This window comes from Ictidomys tridecemlineatus, chromosome 2 (genome assembly GCF_052094955.1).
Source record: "Ictidomys tridecemlineatus isolate mIctTri1 chromosome 2, mIctTri1.hap1, whole genome shotgun sequence".
Taxonomy (NCBI): domain Eukaryota; kingdom Metazoa; phylum Chordata; class Mammalia; order Rodentia; family Sciuridae; genus Ictidomys; species Ictidomys tridecemlineatus.
The window spans coordinates 45,257,762-45,284,964 of record NC_135478.1 but is presented as its reverse complement, the minus strand read 5'-3'; the positions used below and the strand labels follow the sequence as shown (position 1 = coordinate 45,284,964).

The following is a 27,203-nucleotide window of genomic DNA, read 5'->3' as shown; positions in this document are numbered from 1 at the left end:
GCTCCTGCAGATTCCATTTAAGACCCCCAGGGAGAGCGGCTTAACCCCAAAATCAAGCATTTTAATTTTCCCAATCTGTTGGTTCCCAAATTCTGTGACTAGGAAGTGTCAGAAAAGGAGGAGCTGATCAGGGAGTGGAAATTTAGAAAAGGGAGCCAGCTAGATGCAAAAGGTAGGCAGTAGCATCATGAAACAACAAAGAGTCATTTCATTCATTTCTCCCACAAATGGTCATTTAAAACTTACCAGGGACCACGACCACCCAAATCCTTCCCCACCTGCATGCTGTGCTCCTCGACCCACCCATACATCTTTACTGACTGACACCTTTTGTGATGTCTCCAATGAGGATACAGATCTTGATGTCTATCCTCTACATTAGAGTCAGAGCTTCCCCAGTAACATCTGAATTAGACTTTTCCTATGCAAGGAGGATATTACAGGGAGCCAGAGAAACCCTACAAATTAAGATTTGCCCCAAATCCTATTCTTCACAATCAAACCATGAACCTGGCATCTATCTGAGGAGCAATCTCTCCTTCTGAAAGGCTCTGCTCTTGCATACAGTCTTCACATGTTTAGCGTTCTACTTCTAAATTTTCTCCCATAAACAACCATCGGCAGAAATGTTTCCCTAGATGAAGGCCTGGCTACCCAGTGGGATGTCATGAAGGAAGGAACAAATGCAAGTGAGAGGCAAAGGTGGAGAGGGGCTTAGGGACCACTACAATCATGTACCAATTTCTAAGACTGGTCTAACCCTTGAGAACTGTCCAGTTTCACACTCTTAATCTGTATTTGGGGAAACTGAGGAACAGAAAGTTACACATTAAAGAATGATGGATTCCAGAGACAGACAGGCTTGGGTGCTCTCTTAAACAGTGGGAATTAACAAAACAAGGCTTTCAGATCCCAGTCAGGGTTTATATCTCATAGGGAGATTAGGCACTTGAGGATTTGGATCTGAAACCCATGATAATTCCATTAGGGAGCTACTTGGTCAGTCGGTCTGAAATTCTAACAAAGTAAGCCAGAGCCAAGAGGTCAAACTCAATCAATTCTACACAAAACACCCCAGCTACTACATCCTTGGGGCCTGATCATCACCCAGAGAAAACACATCCTCTTTGAGTCACCTTTGAAAATATGGTGGCTGCAGTTGTAGGTTCAGTGGTACAGCACTTGCTTTGCATGTATGAGGCATTGGGTTGGATCCTCAGTACCACATATAAATTAATTAAATAAAGGTGTTATGACCATCTACAACTAAATATTTAAAAAATAAAATAAAATAGAACAGGCTAAATCAAAGATGAGACCCTACAAAGCTTTTCTTCTCTTCCACAGTTAAAGTACACCAATCTAAAAAGGGAGGTTAATTATGAATTTATCAACAAAAACATCATTGGCATTTGGGGCCAGGTAATTCTTTGTTTTGGGGGGGCTGCTTTGTGCACTGCTGGATGTTTGACAGCACCTCTGATCTCTATCCACTAGGTTCCAGGAGTACCTTCTACTCCAGTCATGACAACCAAAACTATATCCTGACTTTGCCAAGTGTTCTGAGGAACAAAATCAGGTTGAGAGCCATGGCTTTGGAGAATTTAACACGTTCGTCTGAGTCCAGAGAACTCATGACACATGAGAAATGGTCTCAGGTTTCCAGGGCTCACACTGCTACTGTGAGTAGATTTAAGCTGTGAATGCTAATCCTGAGAGCCCTGATCACTGCTCCAGAAAATCCTTCTTTTAGGACTGGATGTGTGGCTCTACTGTCCCTTGATCTCTCTTTGTGTGATATGGCTGTCCTATCCTTGCTTCATAGGGTTAAAACTGGTAGTGCCTCCTACAGTGTTAGATCAGGTCCTTCTTGGATTTCTTCCAATGTGATGTTGCTCTTGGATGGGAAGAGAGGGCCACAACACCCCCTTTGACTTGCCATGTTTCAGGAGGTTGGGAGGTCCATACATTTCTCTTCCTCCTTTTAATGGGTGACCTTTCCTGGTCCCCCTGGGGCTGCTGTGAAGATGGAGATAACATAAAGTATGGTGCTTGGAATTACTTAAGCTGTACAATTCACAAGCCTTTAGATTATTTAACTGCTGATTATGATTATTTAAGGTGAAAGCCTATACTTCTCTAGCTCAGAAAATGTTTGTATTTCCATTAAAAACCACCAAGCCCAGGGCCCATTTGACTGACATTTTTCACTACTAAAACTATACATACAGTGAATGTTTGGGGCCAAAAGACAGGGTTTCTCTTATTTTGTTTTAAGATAAGGAAGCAAACTTCAAAGGTCTTCCCCATCTAGTCCTCTTCCTGCCTCCTCCTCCTCCCAATGCACCAGCCTGCTGTCCTGCTCCCCTGGGGCAAAGTGGAAGAAGCATCTCTCTGCTTGATGCTTCTACTAGTTAATCAAAACTGGTCCCAGACTTGAAAATCTTAAAATGACATCCCAAGTTCTTCACTAAAAAACTGTGTTCTGTGAGTAGGCTGTATCAAGTAGATTTGGTTCCAGGTATCAGATCTTTAGTGTCTGCATCTGCAGAATGGGAGTAATCACTCTGCCCAGCTTGCAGAAAATGGCAGCAATATGCAAATGAAGTACTTAGCTCATGCCTAATATGTAAGAAGTACTTAATCTATGTTCACTGTTCAGATTAATTCCATGGTCCAAAGTGTGCATGCACTGAATAGTACATATAGGTGGGCTAGTGTAATGCTCTGAAGGCATTTTAAGCAGAATACAATCTTTATCACAGGACCAGTGAAGGGTCTTGATTCTATCTGATGTGTAACTTAATCCATTTCAATTCTTTTCCTATAATCATTTGTGAAACTCATATCCTCTTGGCTTATATATTTCATATTCAAACAGTATTATGAAAAGTAAATGCTGTGCACAAAATACAGGGGAATTCTATTGCAGCCTTATAAGAGAGAGCAGGGTCTAGAATCAAGATGTAATTTTTGATCTTTGATAGAAATTTCTGCATTCCAATAGAATTCCTCAAGGGACAAAACAAAGAAGATCCCAGCAGGACCTAAGTATCATCTACTTCCCAAGTCATTTATTTAGTGGAAACATAAATAGAATTACGGAGATCTCCATGGTCCCTCTAATTGGGATGGAAATTCACCTGGAACAGGTAAGGGGGTTCCCGCTGCTACAGAGTTCTTTAGCATTGAAGCTCTAGCACAGTCTTCCAAGGCAGCATAAAATCAAGTCTACGTCTTTTCTTACATGTCACCCCTTTAACAATTTAAAGAAACCTTGTCTTCTTGGCTTTGTAGAACTAACAACCTTCACCCATCAGCAATCCCAAGTATAATGAGATATCCAAATATCCCTCAGCTTGTTCACCCACTGTATGATTCCTCATGTTTTTATCAACCATGATCTCCAGAAGTGACTCAGATATACACTAGACACATATACTTAGGAGCAAATGTCTATTAGGAATATTCTCTCTAAAGGTGTAGTTGCAAAGTTATTATTATTTTTTTAATGCTTGTAGTTGCAAAGTTATTATTATTTTTTTATGCTTAGCGAGATAAGGAATCAGTTGGTCTTCTTCTTCTCCTTCTTCTTCTTTTTTTCATTATGGTAGAGAGACTATTAATTGCTCCCTACCCATTCTTTCATTTACTTCCATAGTAACAGATTCTCAGGATGTTAGCTGGGCATATAGCTAACAAGCTAAAGACTAAATTTTCCTACTTGAACTAAAGATTAAATTTTCCTACTGGAAGCTAGTGTGACCATGAGACCTAAAATTCTGGTCAGTGACACCCCCATACACACACACACACACACACACACACACACACACACACACTAGATCTGGCATTTTATAGAATGTAATCTCCACGAACAGAAGGATTTTTGTTCAGTCCTTTCTGTTCACTTAGACCAACACTTAGATAAGTGCCTAGGGCTTAGAACAGTCTTTGCACATAGCAGATGCTCAACAACTATTTACTGAATGAACTGTTAGATGGCTCAGATGTCAATGAGTGGTATGTACAACTTAAAGGGCAGAAAGGGTGCTTTCTTTTTTTCCTTCTTTCTGCTGTTTGGAATATGAATTGGATAGATGAAGCTGAGGTAAGTTTTGCATCAGGAGGTGGAAGCCAAATGTTAACAATGCCAAAGTACTGAGCCTGGAGAAGCATAGGTCCCTGGTGACAAGAAAGATGCAAGTTTGAGCCTCCAGAATGTGGGGCTCTTTTTTCCCTGCATCCAAAGTTAACTGGAACATTCTACCATTCTAAAGTTATTTTCTTTATAGTTAACTTTGACTTACCCACACTGTTTTGTGTACAGCAAGCTCTAAGCCACTCACTTTAGGGTTTAGAAAGGGAAACAGAAATCACGAGCGGTAAGCAAATGTGCACTTATGCCACATCCTGAAGCTCAAACCAAATTCAACTTCAAATGAGCCATTCTTTGTGACCTTTATTCCCACCCTGTTACCTGTCTAATCACTGCAGGTCACTCAAGAGGCCTCAAGAGGCTTCATCGGTGTTCCAGCTAACTCAAAAATCTTTTAGAACTGAGCATGTGGCAAACTGAAATAGACAAGGGTATCTAGGACACACTATCATAGTACTTAATATTTTTAATTGGACTTAACTAAGTTTTTATAAATAAACCACTGGTTAGAGAAAGAATCATGCTGTAGCAAAAAAATAAAACAGTTGAATTCACAAAGTGAAGCTGTGATTTGAAACAGGATCAGGGTATGTTAACTGTAATGAACATACCTAGCATATTAATAGTAACATAAGACATGATTATAGCCTTGTATGGCTTAAAAATCACTTTCTCATAAATGGATAATCTCATTCAATCCCCATAAGGTCTCTGTAAAATAGTACAGCCCCCTTGCTACTGAGTTTATCAATTTTAAGTAACAGTTGCCTTCAAAACTCCTCTTCCAGCTCCATTTATCCTGTGCAAATTGCCAGGCACTTAGGATTCCTCCCTAAAGAAATGTCATTTGTCTTTTCTCATGTTGGCAAGAAGTAGAGAATAAATTGATTTTATCATTTTCTGCATGCTGCCTCTCCTTTGAAGGGTACTTACCTAATGAGTGGCTCTCCAGAAAGGATCCCAGATCAAAGGGCCAACAGGATAATGCCCTAGAATGAGCTGCTGCCTTACCTAACTGTAAATGTCCTAAAATAACCCAGTGTATACAAAGCCTTGTGAGGCTATCTGAAGAAGATGTCTAAAATCCAACAATACCCAGTAAATTAAGATGAATTGAACGCCATTGGAAGAGTTAAAAATGTAGGGGTCTGCTTACATTTTTTATATAACATAAGCACAGGAAATCACTATGAAAAGTTTAAAAGGCACACTTCAAAATATCAACTAGTCATTAAAACCCTTATTCAACAGAACACTTATACTAGTTACTAGAATGTAAGCTTATTAACTAGTATTAACAAAACCAAACATATAGAATAATGTTCTTAATATTCTTTTAATAAAATTTCCTTTAAATAGGGACACATGTACAGATGAACTATTATGAAATGTTTTAGCAAGGGGTTTGTGATATTTTTAAGTAAAAATCTTATACATAGGGAAAGAAGAATGTTATGTTCTTCTATGAAAATATATAGTGGATAACTGTTAGTTCCTTCCAGGGTGGAAATAATGACCAATAGTTTAAACACCAACCAATAAAAATCAAACTGAAGAAGGGGTGTTGGGTTGAAGAATCCAGTATCTAACATATTTATAGGCCTAAAATTGGAATAAATTTGGTTTCAGTTCCTAAGAACCTTCTCACATTGTTATGGTTTGGATGTGAGGTGTACTCCGAAAGCTCATGTGTGATACAATTCAAAAAGATTCAGAGGAGAAGTGATTGGGTTATGAGGGCCTTTACCCAATCAGTGAATTAATCCCCCTCACAGGGGATTGAATGTAATTGAAGGCTGGTAGGATGTGGCTAGAGGAGGTGGGCATTGGGGTGTGCCTCTAGGGTATACATATTTTTTTTATCTGGCAAGTGGAGTCCCTCTCTCTCTCTCTGCTTTCTGATCGCCTTGTGAGCTTCTTCCCTCTGCCACACTCTGCCACCCTGATGTTCTGCCTCACCTCAAACCCAGAGGAATGGAGCCAGATACCTATGAAACTATGAGCCCCCAAATGAACTTTCTCTCCTCTAAAATTGTTCTTGCCAGTTCTTTTAGTCACAGCAGCATAAAAGCCAACTAAAACATATATGATGGGGAGGTTTGCAACATTATCCATGTCTCCCCACATCCCAAATAACTTACCTTTGGAAATGGCATCTAAGTGGGATTACAAATCTCTTTGGTCATGCAAGAAACCACTTTATTCATCTATCTAGTCACTTATTGGCTTATTTATTTCTTCATGTATCTCCTTCACTCATTTGATTAAAATTATGATCTCAACAAGGCCAAGGGCTTTTCATGGATTGTTCACTAGAACAGTGCCTGTGAATAGCTATGAATCTTTGAACTCATTCACTCTTTCATTCCACTGATGTTTCCTGGATCCCTAACATGTTACAGGTTCTCAAGGTCCAATCAGAAAATTTCACTATAAATAAAGTCACATCATGAGAAATCTTTAAGCTAGAAAAAACAGATCATATTTTTCTCATTCTAAATTCAATCAAAATTTAAAAATAAGAGGACAGTTCTCTGCCTACCCAAAAAGAATGGCAGAAGAAAATGTAGGCCAGAATGGCATATATTTCCAACTTTTTGTCACATGTCCCAAAATGATGTAACACACACACATGCATCAGTGGGGAGTGGGTGAACTACCAAAAGACTGGACCAATGATCCCTATAAGAATGAATGGAACAGTCTGTAATTTTGACTGTGGTAGATTTGACATAAATCTATACCTGTGATAAAACTGCAACCCCCACACATACCCCAATGCATGTAAAACTGAAGCAATCTGCATAAAGTTGGCAGATTGTACCATTATCAATTTCCATAATTACTACTGTAAGATGTTACCAATGTTGTAAGAGTTGAAGAGCGTAAAAAAACATCTCTTATTTTGCAATTTTATGTCAAACTATAATTACTTCAAAGTAAATCAATAAAATTAAATAGCAGTTTGTTATGAAAGCAATGCAAAATATTAGACCAAAACAATACTCAATAATGGGGTAAACCTATACGACAGTATATTGAGGATTTAAAAAAAAACACATTTCTATAATTGTGACATGAAAGGTGTTTGCATTCAGAAAGCAAAAGAAGTAGGACTTATAAAACATGCAAATACAATGTAATTTTCTTTGTGTTTTTTTTAAGTGTGTGGGGAACAGCATTTGTACAAGTATATGCCAAATGCCATTGGTGTCTACTTCTATGTTAGCATCATGGGTGATTTTTTATTATTTCAGGGTGATTTTTTTATTATTTCAGTTTTGCTTCTCCATATTTCTACCCTTATTTCTCAAATGAACAATATTATCTAACAAGTATGTAAAAGGCCATCTATCCTATGTGTGTGACTCTGATAAATTTTGTATAACTCTGAAAGAGAATCGGGACAAATGGGAAGATTACATGGAAAGACATTTCAGTTCTGTGTAACAATGTATTGAGCTCTTTCTATGGGCCACTGAACATGAACCACCACCTGTGAGCCCACTGCTTCTAATGGGAATGGTATCTACCAGGGCCTGGCAAATTCCTTATCAGTAATTATGTGGAAGGGAGTATGGCTTATGCAGGCTGAGAAGTTGGATCTGATTCTAAAACTGCCTTCCAATTCTAAAACTCTATGCCTTTTGATTTTGTAATGAATTTAACAGACAACACCTATCATTTTAAAAGCCCTTTTTATGTTTCAAAGCACTTTCACATATGTTGTTTTATATTAGCCTTAGTCCAGTACTTTTTAAAAATCCTGTCCCTATCACACATCTGTAGAATAGGAAGAACAGATATTATCACCTCCATTTTACTGAAGGAAAAACTGAGGCAAGAGGAGAGTAATCTCTTTTCTTACTTTGAGGTAGGTGAGATGAAAAATAAGTTATGAGAGCATACATTTCTCTTGCCTTATGGCTCCACCCCTTTCCTTTAAAAAACACTGTGTAGCTTCTCCTTTTCTACTGGGGTTTGCAAACTGAATAGAACTGGTAACAATATTGCATGATGAGTGTCAGCTAAATGAAAAACTAAGTTTTGATAGTAAGTATCAATGATGATAATACACATCTGGTTGATTCCACTAACTTGCATCAACTCAGTCAAGGTCGAATAACCAATATGTCATTTTGACTCAAAAATCATGATCAATAAAACCAACTAGTTGACATGAACACCCAAGAGGCTGCTGAGCCTAGGGATCTCAGTCAATATATTTGCCTTATACCTGTGTCCTTCATAGTTGCAGGTAAGGAGTTCAAAAGTTGGTCTGAGGGGCCAATTGAATAATGAATGGGATCCATATGGGACTTAATGAAGCAGGGCTTTGTTCCTTTTACCAAAGGAAAATTAAAAGAGAAATTTTGTATTTATTTTACAGTGGCAGCAGATTAAGCACTTCAGTAATAATGTGGCAATTCACCAAAAGAGGTCTTAGTTAGGTGCTATCTGAAATCATGAAATTAAGTGGGAAAACATACACATGGAAAGGTTTATATGTTCTAAAAAAATAATCCAAATTTTAGATAAATGATAGTCTTCATAAAGTATAGTAAACAAATGACATATTTTCATTGGCTGATTGAGCCCTTTATACACATATATCATTTTCTGTGTGCCAAACCCTCTACCTAATACCTCTCCTCATAATCACCCCCATGCAAATCATTACAGAGGAAACTCGAGGGTCACTGAGGTTGAGGGCACTTCCTCCAAGTCATGTAGACACAAGGGGAAGTGATAGGATCACAACCCAGGTCTGATGACTCCCAAACCAGCACATTACCCTTATTACTTATTCTCTCAAAACCTTGAGATTATGTATATGCTTTTTTTAAAGCAGGAAGTCACTAAGGTGGCATGATACACTACTTCAGAAAATACAGAGTTAACCTGGGAACAACTGGAGAATGATGGGAAACTGAACACAATAACTGCTGATAGAATCTATTATCCATATTGTTAATACATTAGTATGGGAACTGACTATTGATAATAAATTATTGAAAAAGGTATGATAATGTCACAGAAGCTTGAAATACTTTTCTGCTCAATGACATAAAATTCAGTCTACAGAGTTTTAACTATTCACTCATTTGACAAACAGTTGAGTACCTACCATATTCCCAGCACTGCTAAAAGCAGAGAAATTTCTCCAGTGATTCAGACAAGCAAAAGTCCCAGACTTGATGAAGTTCACAAAAGCTCCACAAGAAAATGAAGTATTAGAAAGAAAGGGTGAGGCAGAAGATTTTGTTGTGTGTGTGTGTGTGTGTGTGTGTGTGTGTGTATGTGTGTGTGTGTGTGTGTTTACTTATTTATTTATTAGTTTTAGGTGGACACAATATGTGGTGTGAAGGATAAAACCCAGTTCCTCACGTGTGGTAAGCAAGCATTCCACTACTTGAGCCACAACTCCAGCCCAAGACTTTGGTTTTAATCCTGGCCAGATGGCCTTAAGCAAATTATTTGAATCTCTCTGAGTCTCAGCTCCCTTACCTTTAAACTGAGTATAATAGTATCTGTTTTTATTATATCATCTTTTATTAGGAAAAATAATAGTTTATATGTGAAAAAAATCCTACTTATTCTTTAGTCTTGGAGAAACTGAGGTAGTTGATGAGGCATAAAAGTTTTGTCCTCATTATTAAATCCTTCAAAATATTTAATTCCATATTTTCCATGATCTAAGCTTTCTAGGTTTAATGTTAACCATGTGTAAGACTTGCTGGGTCACCATAAGGTCACTCTTCTATACCTAGCCACCAATTTCAAAGTCTGTGTTATAGGCTTAGGATGCCATAATTATGTATGTTTCCCTTTGTTGTGGAAGGAAGTAGGATTTAAATTATATCTTAGTGATTATTTCATTTACACACTTCTAGAGATGCTGTTTCCTAACTAGTTCTTGAGAAACAAATTCATTACAATTGATTATTATAAAAATCTTCCAGTAAGATTTTCTTTCTTTCATATGTTCTTGCATGCTACTGTTTCACTGAGAGTGTGGAATAAGAGCTAGGTGCATGTGGGTATGTCATAGGAAGGACCATTTCTCAGCATTCAGGCTCCACTTTATTGATTAAATCAGAAAAATCAATCAGTTCCAACCCTAAATCCCTGCTTTCCTTACTCACTTTCTTCCTTCACCTTGATGAGTGGGTGGGGGGTTCCTAAGCTATTTTTATCAGCTCAGCAAATCGGAGTTCTGCTTTCTAAACAAAGAGGTGCCAACCTTGAGACTCTGAAAGCGAACACAAGCCAGGCATTGTGCACAAGTGAAAAGAATATAATTAGCAAAGTTATAGTCACAATTAGGAAATACCTCCTCAGAAAAGTTTCCACTTAACTCTGAGCAGCGCTCAAATTACCATTGTGCTTGAGGCCTCTGTCTCTTGGCTGACTCAGACCTCTGCGACAGATCTATGAATACCAGCACCTTCCACAAAACACAGGCACAAATTCTAATGCTGGATGTGTAGTTTTTTTGTGTTGTTTTGTTTTTTAATAACAGATGTGGATAATGTGCAATTTGAGACACCAAAATTAAAATTTAAAAAATAAGAAACATAGTCTCACAAATGTCAGGTATTAGCCAAATTATTCTTTCACCATGCTCTTTCTTCACCTTCTCCAGCCCTTTCCCCTTTGCCATCCTCAGAGAGAGGTTAGGAAACACGAAGAAAGCAAAAATGTATACTCACTTCATCTCCAGGATCTCCTCCAGCTGTTTCCTCCTCTCTATCCGCAGGTTGGCCAAGTGTGCTTCTTTCTCAGCCAGGGACTGCTGTGTAGAGGCAAGGCGGGCTTTGGTGGCATCCAGTTCTTGCCTGGTCTTCTCCAAGGCATTCATCAGTTCCTCTATCTGAAAGGCACATGGAGCTGTGTATGTGATTGCTCCTTCATTCAAGTATAAGGCATTCCTGACTACCCTGTGTTCCAATGATAAATACAAAGAAATTGTGGGTGCTCTTGAAGTAGAGACACTGTTTCCAGGAGCTCTCTCTTTATCACTGATTAAAAATAAATGTTTCTAACACTGTAAATGTCCATTTTGAGATGGGATAGAGTTCAGCAGCAAAGGATTTGCCCAGTACACACAAGGCCCTGCATTCCAAGCCCAGGAAAGCAAAAACAAAAATAAAAGTCCATATTTCTCCAAGGCCCACCTTTGAGGTCCACTGTTTAATATCTATTCTAGAAGCAGGGGTGAGTGACTTGACCTAATTTCAACCCACGTTTGGCAAAATTCTCAGCTACTTTCTTGCAGTTAGAGGGAGGCAACACTCAACACAGTTCTCCTGGCACAATCTACTCCTGTGTGTAGACTCCAGGGTACTTTGACAGGAAGTTAATCGATGTGTTTCAGATTCATTTATGTTTTAACCTATCAAAGCCTTGTTTGGTCACAGCTATTTGATGTCCATGGGCCTCAGGAGCCCCTCTCACCTCACCTCCCAGACTTACATTCAGGAAGCAAGATTTGGCCAAAGGTAAACAGAATTCCAGCCACAAAGGGTTCAAGTTTGGTTTGCCCCTGAAGTTTGAGAGGGTTCTAAACTTGAAATAAATGACATGTAACTTTTATAGGGTGCTAATACACCATAGAAATAAGCCAGACTATCAAATATCCAGGGTTTTCCAGCCAGGTCCCAAAAATTGGACTAGGAAGCCCCGTGGCAAGGCCTTACTCTCCCCAAACCATTAGGGACTTTTAAAAGCCAACATACAACAAAAAGGGTTGGTGTTTATGGTTCTGTTCCAGAGACTTCCGTGGAGAAAGTTGGTGAAATGCCATGCCTTGCACAGGCTGCTTCTACTCTGCAGATTCAAAATCATGGTTCCAGGAAGTTTCTAGATTCCAGAGCTGATGTTTGAGTTTCTAAGCCACCCCTCCCCGCTGCACTTGGCAGAATGGGCTCATCCATCACTTAAGTCAACAGAACACCCTTCAAAATGTGTCAATGACATGTTAAGTTTCAATTCATAAAGACTTTTTACACAATTTCTGCAGTTTTACATGGAATTTATTCAGAATAAGCATTATAGTTCACGTCCAAGGTAAATCACAAGCTTTTAAGATTCAGAAAATTCTCCATTTTGCCCTGATAGAAAGAGGAAACTTAATGACCATGCAATTTAAATCAAAGCCAAAACTAAAAACAGTTTAAAATAAAGCAAGACATATAAAGAATAATCTATGAAAGTCACAGGACCACACCTATTTAACTGTAGAATAAATAGCATTATTCTTTAACTTTATAAATACATACAATTTTAAAAAATAATTGTGTTTTTCTTAGGTTCTCATATAAGTCATATAATATTTTAATATGACCAGGCACGGTGGGGCACGTGTGTAATCACAGTGACTAGAGAGGCTGAAGCAGAAGAATCCAAAGTTTTTACTAAGCACTTAATGAGATCTCATCTCAAATTAAGAAGATTAAAAAAGACTAGAGAAGCAGCTCAGTGATAAAGCATGCCTGGGTTCAGTCCTCAGTACCAAAACAACAATAACAACAACAATAATAACAAAACCCATATATTACAAATATATCTAGAAACCCTTCTATGAAGCAATACTTAAGGCTAAAATAAGAGTTTTCTTACTTTTTGTCCCTATTTTTTATGTACTCAATAGTGTAAAAAAATACCTATCAGAATAATGGCCATTCGACAGACTAATTCATGTAGTCTGCTTGACCCTCCACAGGAGATGGTCTTTGCCACTTGACCCTGTCACAAATTATTATTTATTTCAAACATGATACTGATTCCAGAAAAGAGAGGAAAGGTCTCAAGAATTCATATCCACTGAATTCTCTCTCATTCCTTGAAACTGAACTATCTGCAATCTATAGACTCTAATCTATTCACCTGGATTTCCAAGTTACTAATTCACTCACCATCAGACTTCTTGGGCAAACACCAGGAGTTCTATGGTAATCTATCTTTAAATAATTACATTTTAGAGAAACACCTTTCAGCTATAACTACACAAAGAAACCTGGACACTTAGGATATGTAATCCAGTGTTTTAACTGATGGAAATGCCATTGGCTCCCAACATCAATAATGCTTAGTACCATGTAAGAATGTTGTTCCCAACACCTTGGAAATAGAGTCATTAAAGAATTGCAGGCCAAGGCTTCCAACTCATTCCAATTGATATGGAAGTATTGTACATTAAGGACCATAAGATACACTGTAATTTTTTGTAAGCAACCATTCAAATCTCAGAATCTCAGTTTCCTAGACAATGCCCATGGTTCTTTCTATGTTTAATGTTTTATTAGAGTTCTGCAAAATGTTTCCTTTATTGCCAAAGCAGGAGCATTAAAAGTAAGAAATGTTTTCTTGCTGTGGTGATCATTAGGATAGCCTACAGTATTTCAGTTGTCCTCCTTATGGACATATGGTAAGACTACACCTTCCCTCTCCCTGTGAGTATGACTTCAGCCAATAAAATACCATCATTTCCAGGGAGAAGCATGTAGTGCTAGCATTCAATTCCAACCTTCCTTCCTCTGCTCCAAGGCAAACATAGAAGCATGTCTCAGATGACATTTCCTTTAGCCTGAATCCATAGTGGCCATAATGAAGCCTTAGGCCAACCCACGTCACATAAGCAAGATATACACCTTTGTTGTGCTACACCATTACTGTAAACCGTCAAGGCTGGTGTGGGAAGTTGGAATTGGGTGCTCTGTACTCCCTACAACAGCCTTCTCTCTTCAAGAGGAAATCATTTGTTACTCTTGCTATCCCATGGAAAAGAGACTTTTGCAGGCCACTGGTAATTTCCTTTTTGCCAAATGTCTTTTCTTAATGTGCAGCTTGCACAGAGCTACATTCCTCCAAATGTATTTATCCCTTCATTAAAATAACATCTTAACCAACAATATACATGTAGTTTGTGTCTCAAAACCACCAGATTAGAATTATGGTGTCACTTACTAAACTATGTGACTAAGACAAGTTTCTTCATCTCTCTCAGTTTCAGTTTCCTCATCAGTAATCTGGGCACCATGTGGCTTGCTTATTAGTTGTCTGTGGGCACTGAAGTGAGATGACATAGCCCATAATCATTTCCTCTTCTCACTGATATCAAGAAAATAAATTTTTCTGATAATACAAATAAGGTAGACTTATTACACAGAATATGAAAGCTACTGAAATGAAAACTTCGAAAATTTTTAAGTCAAATAGCATTCTTTTCAGTTAAGATCTACCTACATCCTAGCACCTAGAAATAAACACTATAAACAATTTTTTCCACCTTCTCCATCCCTCTCTATGTATGTACATATTTAATTGAGATGCTATATATGAATATATCCATATAAAATATAATATTATGAACAACTAATGTATTGTGACCATTTTCCATTTGTCATTAAAGAGTCTTTTGGAAATCCCATTTTAATCTGTGTTCTACCCATTCCCCATTTTCCTAAACCTGATGCTGTGGTCTGAATGCTGTATCCCCCCAAATTCACATGTGCAAATTCTAGCCCCCAAGGTGATGGCATAAGGAGGTGAAGCCTTTGTGAGGAGTTACGTCATGAGGGAAGAGCCCTCAGGAATGGGATTAGTGCCTTTACAAAGGACATCCAAGGAAGTTTATTTCTTCTCCCACTATGTGAGAGTACAGAAGTCAGTATCCACAACCTGGAAGAGGACTTGACCATGCAGGAACCTTGATGTAGGACTTTCCAGCCTCCATAACAGTGAGGAAGAAATTTCTGTTGTTTGTAAATCATTCTGTTTATAGTATTTTGTTACAGGAATCAAAATGGACTAAGATGCATAGGAACTTATTTTCCCTAATTGCTTTGCAAACTCTTCAACTCCTTGCAGTCCATCACTGGGTCCTTCCCCAGGTGCCACTGTCCTAGAGTCACTTCCTCATCTATACAGATACTCAGGAGATGAAGTCTATCTTCACAGTTCTCACCTTCATGCAGATGCCTGTTCAAACTTTCACTTTCTCCTTTAACTCATTCAAACTCTTTCACATGTACCTGTCAATCCCTGGCTCATCTTGACTGGTAAACCATCCAACTTCTTATCAAGTGCTCTGTAGCTGCTTCCATCTTCCTACTGCCTCTGGATCACTTCAATCTGCTTATCTTAATATAACATTAAATTGGAGATGACCAAAGGCTAACTTCTGATCCATGCACATCTAAAAAAAAATCCCTACAGCCTTGCCCTCTCAATGTCACTCCCTAACATCCACCATTTTGGTCTCATGCCCTGAGTTTTTCCCAATCACTCATGTTTGAGTTAAATTTCTCTCTTCCTTTTCCTTCCTATTTTCCATCTGTTACCACATCCAATACTTCTGTTTTGGAAATGCTTATTGGATCCATCACTCCCTTTGATCATTAGTATAATATTCCCCATATATGATAGGATTTAAGTACACGTGCACGTGTGCGCACGCGCGCGCACACACACACACACACACACACACACACACAGTCTTAGCCTCCACCCCTACCTCTACCCTAAGTGAGGACATCATTTGTCTGCTCAGCTTCTCCCAAGTAAGAGTAGCCACATCTGCTTCTGGATTTTATGAAATAGAATTAGCAAATGGGTAGCAGAGTGTACATATAGGAATAGGCTCTGAAGAGCAGACAAAAAGATTTCTATAACAGAAAATAGAAGGAAGTAATGGGAAGAAAGAGAAAGAAAATCATTGAGGCTGGGGAATATGGTGAAATTATTTTTTTGCCTTAGTACAAAATAAGAGAATTGGGGAAGAGAAAAGGGGAAAAAGCAAAGTCGGTAAGGGTACTCGTGGGGCTCTTACAAGGCTTTCTAAATTTGTAAACTGAAGGTTAGACTTCTTCCCCCCCCCCCCCAGCATTTTTGGCTGTGTCTTTGAATGTGTCTTTGAACTTGGATCCACAGGTCTGTGACTCACAGAAGCACCATGAGAATCACTATCACAGTTTGTCTTCCCACTGCCAAGAAAACATGCCTGAACCATCAGTATCTGTCAGATTTCACTGGCCTGGTTCTAACATCTTGAAGATTTGGATTATCCACAGCAGTATTTTTCAGACTGTGTTCCCTAGTCGCCAGGGATTCCACAAATGTGTCTGGGGGCTGAAAAACAGGTTAGTGGAACCAAAGGAGCATGAAGAAACAGAAGCCTGAGCTGAGCATCCCAAACTCAAAGGAAGCTGTTCCAGTCCTTTTTGTCTGTCTGTTTGTTTTATATGTGGCATTACTCTAAGGATTTAACTTGAACATTTAAATAACTTCAATGTTTTAAAACACCAGAAATGGCTAAAATCATGAGTTATGAGGCAAGGCTATACTAATACCACCAGTATCACCGTGAGAAAATGTCTGCAATTCTCACCTATAGTAGTAGTAGTTTTTGAGAGAGTTATTGCAAGCACAACATGAAGCAATGAATATAAAGTCCTTAGCACAGGGACTGGCAAATATGAGAACACTTAGTACATACTTCACACAAGAGGTAGCATAGCATAGTAGTTAGAAACTTAAATTCAGGAGGTGGTGTGCTACTTATGAGATTTATAAGTCAGTGAGTTAATAGAGTTTTGAGCCTCAAGATCCTCACGTGTGAAACGGGACTAGTAACAGAACAGGGTTTTTGTGAGGATTAAGTGGGTTAGCGTGTGTGATACTCGGAAAACAATGCTGAATATTTGGTGTCATAGAAGTATGAGCTCCTACTAATACAGTGCCTGGTCAATATTCAACATATTTTATGATTGCTTATTACTGACTTCAAAATCTATACTTGGTGTCACCTATTCCAAATCCTGCGCCCCCGCCCTATACACTCCCAGACCTATTCTCTTTTATAGCTTACCAAAATTGCCCATCTTCCAAAGCCCTGTCTACCAATGGCATCCATCTCATTCAGTGATCAAAGCCCTGAGCTCTGGAAGCAGTCAGACATGGGTCAAGTTTTGACTGCACCTGAAGGATCTCTGTGACCTCAGTTCAATCTTACTCAATGCTTCAACTTTGTTGCACATTACAATCACTTAGGAAGCCTTTAAAAATTCCAATTCTGTAGTCACACTCTTTCCAATTAAATTAAAATAGCTGAGGGCAGAAATCTGACATCCTTAATTTATTAAAGAGCCAGATGATTCCAAAGTGCAGACAAGCCTCAGAACCCTGGACATAACTGACCTCTAAGCCTGAAGATCATCCCCTAACAATTGGGGTGGAAAGAAAACTGCCACAAGACTGTTATGAGCACAAAATGAGATAACACATGTAAATTACCCAGCCAAATGCAAAAAGCTCTCTGCCAAATGCCTTGCAAATGTCCCTTGAAAGCAGTTCCTAGCCATGCCACCTCCACCCAACTTGAATACCTTTTGTTTTAACATCTGCATTTGTTCTGCAAACTCTTATTTGCTACAACTGGACTGTAAAACCCTAGAGGGCAGGAACCACATCTTCATCTTCTTTGGAAGCCCTTTCAGTATCCGACCTGGTACCAGTGTCCACACTCAATAGAGCCCCACACAACTAAGGAAGGCAACACACAGATGCAATTCCTAAACACCATCTTTGGCCCACTTACTGCAATGATGGATGAAGTGTAAGTCCAAATGGGACACTTTCCTACCCTGTTAACTACTGGTTCCCTCCCTGTCCTCACCTAATACCCTTTGAGGTCCTGCTCTCTGTTTGCCTCAAGCACCCTTTCTTTGCAATGGAGACCAGAGGGCTCCATTACAGCTCTTGAAAGGATGGAGGCCCAAAGCTCTTTGCTGCCCAGCAGTTGCCAGTAGCACTCAAAAACCCCTAAATATCACAGTAGTGTAACAAAAAATCCCAGGTTCTGCCCAGGGAAGTTCAGAATCAAATGCAATTACCGAGTCATAATTATGATTTTTAAAAGCTTTTAAAGAAAAGCACTGAATGATATCAAAGCTTAACAACAGCCAATTCTGCCATAGGCCTATGACTGGCCTTCCAGGCAAAGAAGAATAACCTATAAAGAGGAGATAATGGCCCAGGCTCAGGGAGGACCTGTGGCCCTGCTTTTTAGTGAAATGCTACTTATAGAGTCACAATGATGACAAGAAACATACACTTTGGGGAAGTCAAACAGGACATCAAATTGTTTGGCAACATTTAACTCCCCCATGAGTCTCTTTTAGAAATACATCTATTAGCAATTCAATGGATAATAATATTTCCTGGAAAAAAAAGCTTAAGAAAAGGTGCTTAATTCCTAGAATGTCATTATAGTGAAAATTGAGGTTCACAGCCACCTCAAAAGTGTTCTGAAGTACTCTAAATGTTTCACTTAAAAGAATTTCCTACAAGGCTCCCAAGTATGGCAAGACTAGAATTCTCACCTATAACCTAGAAAGGTGAGACTATATTTTAAAATATATTGGCTTGGGTATGGTGGAACATTCCTGAAATCCCAGTGGCTTGGGAGGCTGAGGCAGGAGGATTGCAAGTTCAAAGCTAGTCTCACAATTTATTTATTTATTTATTTATTTATTTATTTATTTATTTATTTATTTATTTTTTTAGAGAGAGAGAGAGAGAGAGAGAGAGAGAGAGAGAGAGAGAGAGAGAGAGAGAAATTTTTTAATGTTTATTTTTTAGTTTTCGGTGGACACAACATCTTTGTTGGTATGTGGTGCTGAGGATCGAACCCGGGCCACACGCATGCCAGGTGAGCGTGCTACCGCTTGAGCCACATCCCCAGCCCTAGTCTCACAATTTAACAAGGCCCTAAGCAACCTAGTGAGACCCTGTCTCAAAATGAAAAAATTCAAAGGGCTAAAAATGAAGCTCAGTGGCTAAACGCCCTTGGGTTCAATCCCTGGCTAAATAAACATACAAACAAACAATAAATAAAAGATATTCACTTGATGTTGCATATCTAGAACATTAAGCTTTCTTTTAATTAGATGTCAATTTGACCTGCCCAATTTAAAATAATAAAAACAAAACACCCTGATTAATCACGTGCCATTTCTGATTTCGAAGCTACTATGTTGCAGATCATAAAAACTCTTATAAATTGGTTGAGGTATCAAGACTATTCAATTGTATTTGAATAATTCACAAATCTGCACACGTTAAGAATAACAAAGACATCAAATGGATTACTAAAGAGTCTATTGCTTACAAATGGCTCCAAAGAAACTGTCAGATCTTTTAGAATGAACAACGGAGCCTTAAAACAATAAAATAAAAAACCTGTTTAAGACCTTAAATCATTAACATGTGTCAGCTTAAACTTGCACCTGCACATGTGTTGTTTAACAAAATATTTAAAAACCAGCTTCCCTCTCAGTTATCTGCCAAGACCACCGCTCCAGGTTCCTCGGGTCTCTTCCAAGCGCATGGCAGCTCCCCATGCTTTTCAGGAGGTTGCTTAGCATGGGTTGATCTTCAAATATTTTGATAAAATATTTTCCTCTTTAATTTGTGTCAGTTTTGAGTTGGTATGTATTTTGTGTTAATGATTTGGAATTCTTAAAGCCATATTTTAAAAACAGACTGGCTCTTCCCCATTGGGCTCCATTACCCATCCTTGTTTCCTGTCTTCATTTCATCCTTAGTGGAAGAGGATGGGAACTTTCAGTTAGCATGAGAACACTGAGCCAATAAAATCCCCATGCCCCATGTTACAGTGCATCCGGAATGTGAATTGGTCCCATGGGACCAGCTGGATTTGGCCTAACACTACTCTAGGTTCAGAAGGTCACCCTGAGATCAGAAGGTGAAGATAAATGCTTAAACCCTCCTTCCCCAGCTCAGTAACTATGCAGACAGTGATAGTATAAGCTGAAGGATCTGTTAAAAATGAGGACTGCTAATCTTATTTTTCCAATTAATCTTATCTGACATTTCTATCTCTTCTCCAACCCTCTGCCCACTGCTGCCTTAGAGTGACACCTTTTGGAAATGGTTGAAACTGAAAATCCCCAGACAGCTCTTTGCCTGTACCGGACCATCTCAAGACTGTGATTTGTTTTCTCTTAGTTGAAGTCAAAGTATCTAGAAGCTCTGCTTGAATATGTAACCTCCGGTCATTCCACTGCAAACAGATATCCACTTCAAGCAAATGCAGGCTCAAGCTCTTTTATTTTTAGTATATTTAAAAATTTCCCTATCCCCCTTCTCTTCCCTGGCTAATTAACAAACTCTCACATGATAATGAAAGAAAGATAGAGAAGAAATGTGCAAAAAATACAACTGACTTGACAGAGTCCAATGAATCACACAGTCTTAGAGTACGAATGAGAAACAGTCTCTCCAATATGCCTGTGAGCCCTCTCCATTCCACTCCAGATGGCATTCAGCTCAGCAGAGCCTGGAGGAAGCAAGGCAGTGTGGATGTGCATCCGGGTATGTATGCTGTAGGCACATCTTGGGCAGTTGGGAGGCTTTCTATGTTCTATGTGTGTTACAGTTTCAAGCACACCAAACGGGTGGCCTGGACCCTCCCTATGCAGCTTTCAGAGGAGCAGTGAAGAACTTGGGCTCTAAAGCCAGTTGGCTCAGCCCTCCCCAGATCGCAGCCACACACATGCAGTGTGATTTAGGGACAGGTACTTGACAAAAATGTGCATCTGTTTCTCCCTCTGTGACATGTGGGTAATAACTGCACCTGCTGGGGTCTCTGTGAGGGCTACCTGAGCTACAGAGCTACCTGCTTGGCACACAGTGAGCACACAGTGATGGTATAAGGGATGGTATAAATTTCCAATTGTTATCAACAGTGAACTCAGTTTAAATGTTGGCATTAAGTTTTCATTCCAGGAGAGTTTGAATAAGAAAGACAAAGAATCAGATTTCCATTTAAAAAAATATTTTCAGAAAGACACCTCATATTTTTCATCTTCATTGGAAAATTTTTAAGTCATGAAACCAAACTAATCATACACAAAATACGCATTGTTCATTTTTTAATCTTAGGATAAATTCTAAACATAAAAATGAAGGAACAGAACAAGATGATAGAGTAGGACTGTCAACAGAATTTCCTGCATTAGGGGCCATGTTCTAACGTGTGCCATCTAGTGTGTGTGCCCCACCTAATGTGACTACAAAGTACTGGAAATGTGGCTGGCTCAACCTTGGAAAGGAATTTTTAAATTAAATTTAATTTATTTAAGTAGCCACATGTCTAGTGGCTACTGAACTGGAAAGAGCAGTATCAGAACAGCCAAGCTTCACAGCCCTGTTATCCAACAGTGGTGTTCAGAAAATATATCAATCTCTGTGGAAAGTTTGCCTTTTGGGATCATTTGAGAAAACCTTTTTAAATTTCCTTAAATGAAATATGACTCATGAATTACCATTTGATCCAGCCATTCTACTTTAGGGATTCATCTAAAGATATAATAATGGATCTTTCTAGAAGAATTTATTCTAAGGATATAATTAATATATTTATCACAATGTTGTTTATAAACACTAGAATGAAATTGCATATATGTATGTATACATATATACATGATACATACATATATGAGCATACATGTATGTTTATACTTTCCAAAGAAATGAGTTAAATAAAATATGGCATGTGTACATGTGTGAAAGTGTTACAAAGAAATTGGATAATATAAGTACAAATAGTTAAGATGTTTGTCAGATATTAAATAATAAGTGAAAAGACTAAATATAAAGAAAAGATGCTCATAAAATCTTAAGTGAGTAAAGCAGATTAGCAAATAAAATAAATCCCAACTATATGTGTAGCGTCTTAATGTATTTTCATAGGAAAAAAAATAGAAGAAAAGGCATGAAATTGTTCCTCTGGGTTTCTAGGCTTAGAGATTTCAGGTAACCTACTACATTCTTCTTGTACTTATTGCTATGTTTATGCATAATTAATGTTTAAAAGGGGCAATTTGTAAAATTTCAATCAAGGAAGCTCTGTATAGAACGTACTTCCATTCCCATAGTAAGTAGACCATAGCTCCAAAGGAGGAATCACAGGACTGCAGAACAGGACAGGGCCCTCTGGTGGCTACTGGGGTGGCAGCTACTCCCAGCCAAAACGACTTTAAGGCAGCTACATTTCTAGGCATAAGCACTTGGCCCTGACAATTCCTTAAATTTACACTGATTATAATCTTCTTCACCAGGGAGTGCCCACATGGTAGTGAACCCAGAGCTGCCAATGGAGATTCCTGCCATTTCCACCCTGTATTCCAATGCACCCGAGTATTGCTCATGCCACCTTTTTCCCTAATAAAATTCTGAAGGGATTGAAAAGTGAGTATGATTATTCTCTTATTTGTTTTGTTTTGTGCCTACTTAGCATTGGATGATTTTGTTATCAGTTTCTAAAGCACTTAAAATAAGTGGTCAGGCTGTAGAAAACCAGATGTCACTTGGCCACCTTTACTGACAACTTCTCTCCATTCCTGTTCAACACATCAGGGTGATGTTCTCTAATAGACCTACTTTCTTGTGTTGCAAGGATCAGTGCAGGGGAAATTCCAAAAAGGATTTGAAATGAGTCTCTTTTACTCTTATTCTTCTGGTTTGGCCCTTGAAGATACCTGTGGATACAAATAAAGCCTGACTCCAAGCCTGCTCCCTCAGGATCCTTCTAACATCATCCTATGTACTTTCAACTATAGATAATGGTCTCCCAGTATATCACTTTGCTTCTTTCTGAAGCACATGGGATGTAATGCATGTTTGCGCCCTCCCTCTTGGCACAGGATCTCCTCAAATACACAGAGATGGTCAATAGATAATTATGGGACAGAAACTGGGAGGGTGAAGAAGAGAAGCAGCTATACCATAAAAAGGTAACCATTGCCTCTGATTTAAATAACAGTTTCCCACATCTTACTGGATCTTCACATATTCCCAAAGAAGCAGACCCTTTAACTGATGGATAGCTCAAGTTTAGAAAAGGTAAGAAATTTATCCAAAATCACAAATGGTTATTCCTAATTAGGATGTGAATGTGATTTCTGCGCACAAATATAATGAGAGAATCATTACATGGGACTAGACTATACTGAGAGGGTCTGGTCTAGGAGCCCCTTAACAGCAAGGAAGGACCTTGGTTCACTTTCCTCCATGTTTCTAGACCTAAATAGAATATCTTGTATATAGTCAGCACCAAAAAATGTATTTATGAACATAAATTAGGAAATGGAGCTTGGGGTCCTTTTGCTTCATTGGAGTACAATATTCACTTTGATCCCAGCATTGTTCTACATGGCCTAGTTGACTAGTGTTAGTTTTCTGTTACTGCACAATGTATTTTCACAAGTTTGACAGCTGATAGTTGTGTAGGTCAGAAGTTTAGGCTTAGTGTGATCAGCCCAGGCTGTCCATTCAGGTTCTTAGAAGGCTGAAATCAGATATTGGCAGGCTGCAGTGTTATCTGGAGCTCAGGGTCCTCTTCCAAACTCATAGATGAGAAAGAATATGATTCCTTACAGAAGCAAGTCTGAGGTCACTATTTCCTTGCCACTCCCTGCTCATAGAGGTCACCTGTATTTCTTGCTACATGTCCTCTTCAGATCTTTAAGTCTAGCAATGGAGAAACTCCCTTGCATCAAATGCATCTTATGCTTTGACTTTCCTACTTTAGGAAGAGCCCAGTTCCTTTACCAGACTTAAATGATTAGGTCAGGCCAACCAAGAACAATGTCCTTTTCTTAAAGACAAGTGTGACATATAACACAGAGAACAATTCAAGTAATATTTAATTATAGCCATAGTCCCAGGGATTATCAGCCACATACCAGAGAAAGAGAATCTTGAAGGTCCTTTTAGAATTCTGCCAACCACTGTTTTCTTTACAATATTGATGATATCAAATAAAATTAACCTACTGAAATACTTCCACTGTTTACCTTCCTTTTCCTTAAATGATACAAAATCATGTTTAGGAATGTATAACAAATAGAGGAAAAATTCTTTAACTTGATAAAGATCATTTATGAAACAAACAAACCAAAAAAGGTACTGTTATCATCATACATTAAGTATGTTTTCCCTCTATAGTCAGGAGCAAGGTAAGGATATACTTTCACCTCTCTTATTTAGTGTAATATTGGAAGTTTTAACCACTGCAATAAGGCAAGAAAAATAAGTAAAAAACATAAAAACTGGAAAGGAAAAAAACTGCTCCTACTTGCAAGTGACATATTTATGTAGAAAATCCCAAGTAATCTCCAAATATGTCCAACAACTAATAAACAAATTCATCAAGGTTGCATGATACAAGATTAATGTACAAAAATAAATTGCATTTCTAAAGTGTTAACAATAAGCATACAGAAACCAAAATACAAAACTAAATATCATTTATAATCACTCCAAAAAATGAAACATGTAAGTATAAACTTAATAAAACATGTACAGGATTATCTGCCAAAAATTATAAAAATCTTATGAAAGAAATCAAGACAATTTAAATAAATGGAATGATATAGAGTGTTTATGAATTAGAAGACTAAACATGCTAAGGAGGTCAATTTTTCCTAGACTGATCTATAGGTTTAATGCAATTCCTATCAAAATTTTGGCAAGTTATATTATAGACATAGACAAGCTTATTCTAAACTTTGTATAAAAAGGCTCAGGCCTCAGAGCAGCTAAAACAATCCAGACAAGGAAGAAGAAATCATTCTGTCTAATACTAAGACCTACTGTGTATCTTCAGAGACTAAGACAGTGTGATATTATCAGTGTGATGGAGACATAGATTAACATGTGCCCATATTTTAGGGGGTCCATTTTGTTTTATATTATCTATGTTGTAAAGAAAGTGGTGGCTGGTAGATTTCTAAGAGAAACATACAAACATGCCTAAATGATATTGACACAAGAGCAAACACAATTCACTGGAGGAACAATAGTGTTTTCAACAAAGTTGTAGAAAAAAACAGGCAACTATATAGGCAAAGAACAACAAATAAAACCATCAACCTAAACCTTATATATTGCACAAAAATTATCTCAAAATAGACTGTGGAATTAAGTGAATATCATAAAACCAAATCTTTTATTTAAAAAAACAAAAGAAATTTTTCAGGATCGAGAGCTAGGGAATTAGGTGGTAGAATTGATACCAAAATCACAATCCATACAAGTAAAGACTGGTAAACTGGACATTAAAAATTGTTTTCTCAATTATATTCCATGATTTTATAATCATGTCAAAATGAATCCTAATGTTATGTATGACTACTATGCACTGATAAAAAAAATGAGAAAATTTTTAAAATAAAAACATGAAAAAATATTTTCTCTATGAAAGACCTTGTCACAAGGATAAAAAAGACAAGCTAGAGTCTAGGAGAAAATATTTTCAAACCACACATTTGACGAAGAACTAGTATGAGAATACATTTTTAAAAAACTCTCAAAATTCAACAATAAAATGTCTAATAAAATTTAAAAAGAAGCAAAAGACATGAACAAACATTTCCCTGAAACATAAATACAGAGGTTAATAAACATTCAAAAAGATGTTTCACGTCATCACAAGTTACAAAAATATGAATCTAAATCACAATAAAGTATCTGTGCATTAGAATGGCTAAAACATACACTTATAAGGATGAGGACAAGCTGTATCACTCATACATACAGTGCTGATGGGAATATAAAATAATACCACTACTCTGAAAACAATTTGGAAGTTTCTCATAAAAATTATCAGGCAAGTACCATATGACCCAACAATTGCACTTTTATTATGTATCTTCAAGAATTACAAATGCACATTCATATAAAAACTAGTATATGAGCATTTATAGGAGAATAACTGATAATAGGCCCAAACTGAAAAGAATCCTGATGTTCTTCAACTGTGATACCTCCATACCTTGGAACACTACTCAATAAGAAAATAAATGCAGTATTAATACACAACAACCTGGAAAAAATCTCCAGCAAATCATGTGAATTGAAAAAGAGTGAATTCCCAAAGTCACTTACTACATAATTCCAGTTTTATAATGTTCTTGAAATGACAAAATTATAGAAATAGAGAACAGATTAGTGCTTGCCATGGGTAAGGAATAGTGGTGGATGAAGCTGCAAAGCTATTCTTGAGCTGGTTCTGTATCTTGACCATACCATTGTCAATATTATGGTTGTGATTTTGCAAGATGATACTAAAACTGCCTTTAAACCCATAATTATCTAAAAATAAAAGGGTTTAATTTAAAATGTACATGCCTCATATTAGGGACCTACTTTACGGGGAAGCAAACAGCCAGAGCAAAGCTGAGGCATAAGAAGAAAGATGTTCATGTAAAGTAAATGAGGCCATGCTCTTAAAGACAGAAACCGTCCCCCAAATAGCAGAGCTGTGAGAATTTCAGCAGAGAATTTTCATGTTGTAAATGCCTTCCATTCCAGAGGATGACTACATACCCAGGTTAAGCAGTCAGCTTTCAAATCAAGGACTTGACACCTACTGAATCAGTAAGTGAAATCAACTTCCTTGATAGGCTTGTGGTTAAAATGTCATAATTGTGTCCTCTTTTTATAAAACAAACCGTCATACATACACACACACACACACACACACACACATGCAAACACACATTTATAAGTGCCATGTTCAAAAACAACTTCTACTGCATCATATGTGAACCCATACATGCCACCAGTAGTTACTAGATTCCTTATAATTATAATTCAGGTAAGGAAAACATCATGGTAAAGCTTCATTATCCGCAAACTAAATATATCCTATAGAGTGCAGGCTCAGCTAGTTCCTCAGTGGGAGGAAAGCAAAAACTAGACACGAAGGGCCAGAATGAAAATCTTCCACTTCAATTTCTCCTTTATTTAAAACATTTTATAGGGGCTTTATGCTGACCCTGTTGATTCAGGAGAAGGAAATCCTTCCAAATGCGTCCCTAGGGTATCACATCCCCCATAGTGACTTGGCTCCCTCTTCCCAGAGCTTTTACTACTACATGGAAAAAAACAATTCTTAATTGGTTAACTTTGGGAAAATCACTCCATAAAGACAAGACTCAGAACAAAGACGCCC

General features: G+C 37.9%; 1 protein-coding gene across 19 annotated transcripts in view; it reads right to left on the bottom strand.

Annotated features, from left to right (window-relative positions):
• Erc2 (ELKS/RAB6-interacting/CAST family member 2) overlaps nt 1–27,203 on the bottom strand; it is an 873,922-nt gene that overhangs the window by 327,525 nt on the left and 519,194 nt on the right. For all 19 annotated transcript variants that reach the window (XR_013434457.1, XR_013434456.1, XM_078038390.1 and 16 more), the window contains one exon: nt 10,873–11,033. Coding sequence is in view for 17 of the 19 variants with exons in the window: in XM_078038390.1 (XP_077894516.1) it covers nt 10,873–11,033 (161 nt within the window). In the remaining 2 variants the exon portion in view is untranslated. The remainder of the gene's footprint in view (nt 1–10,872; nt 11,034–27,203) is intronic.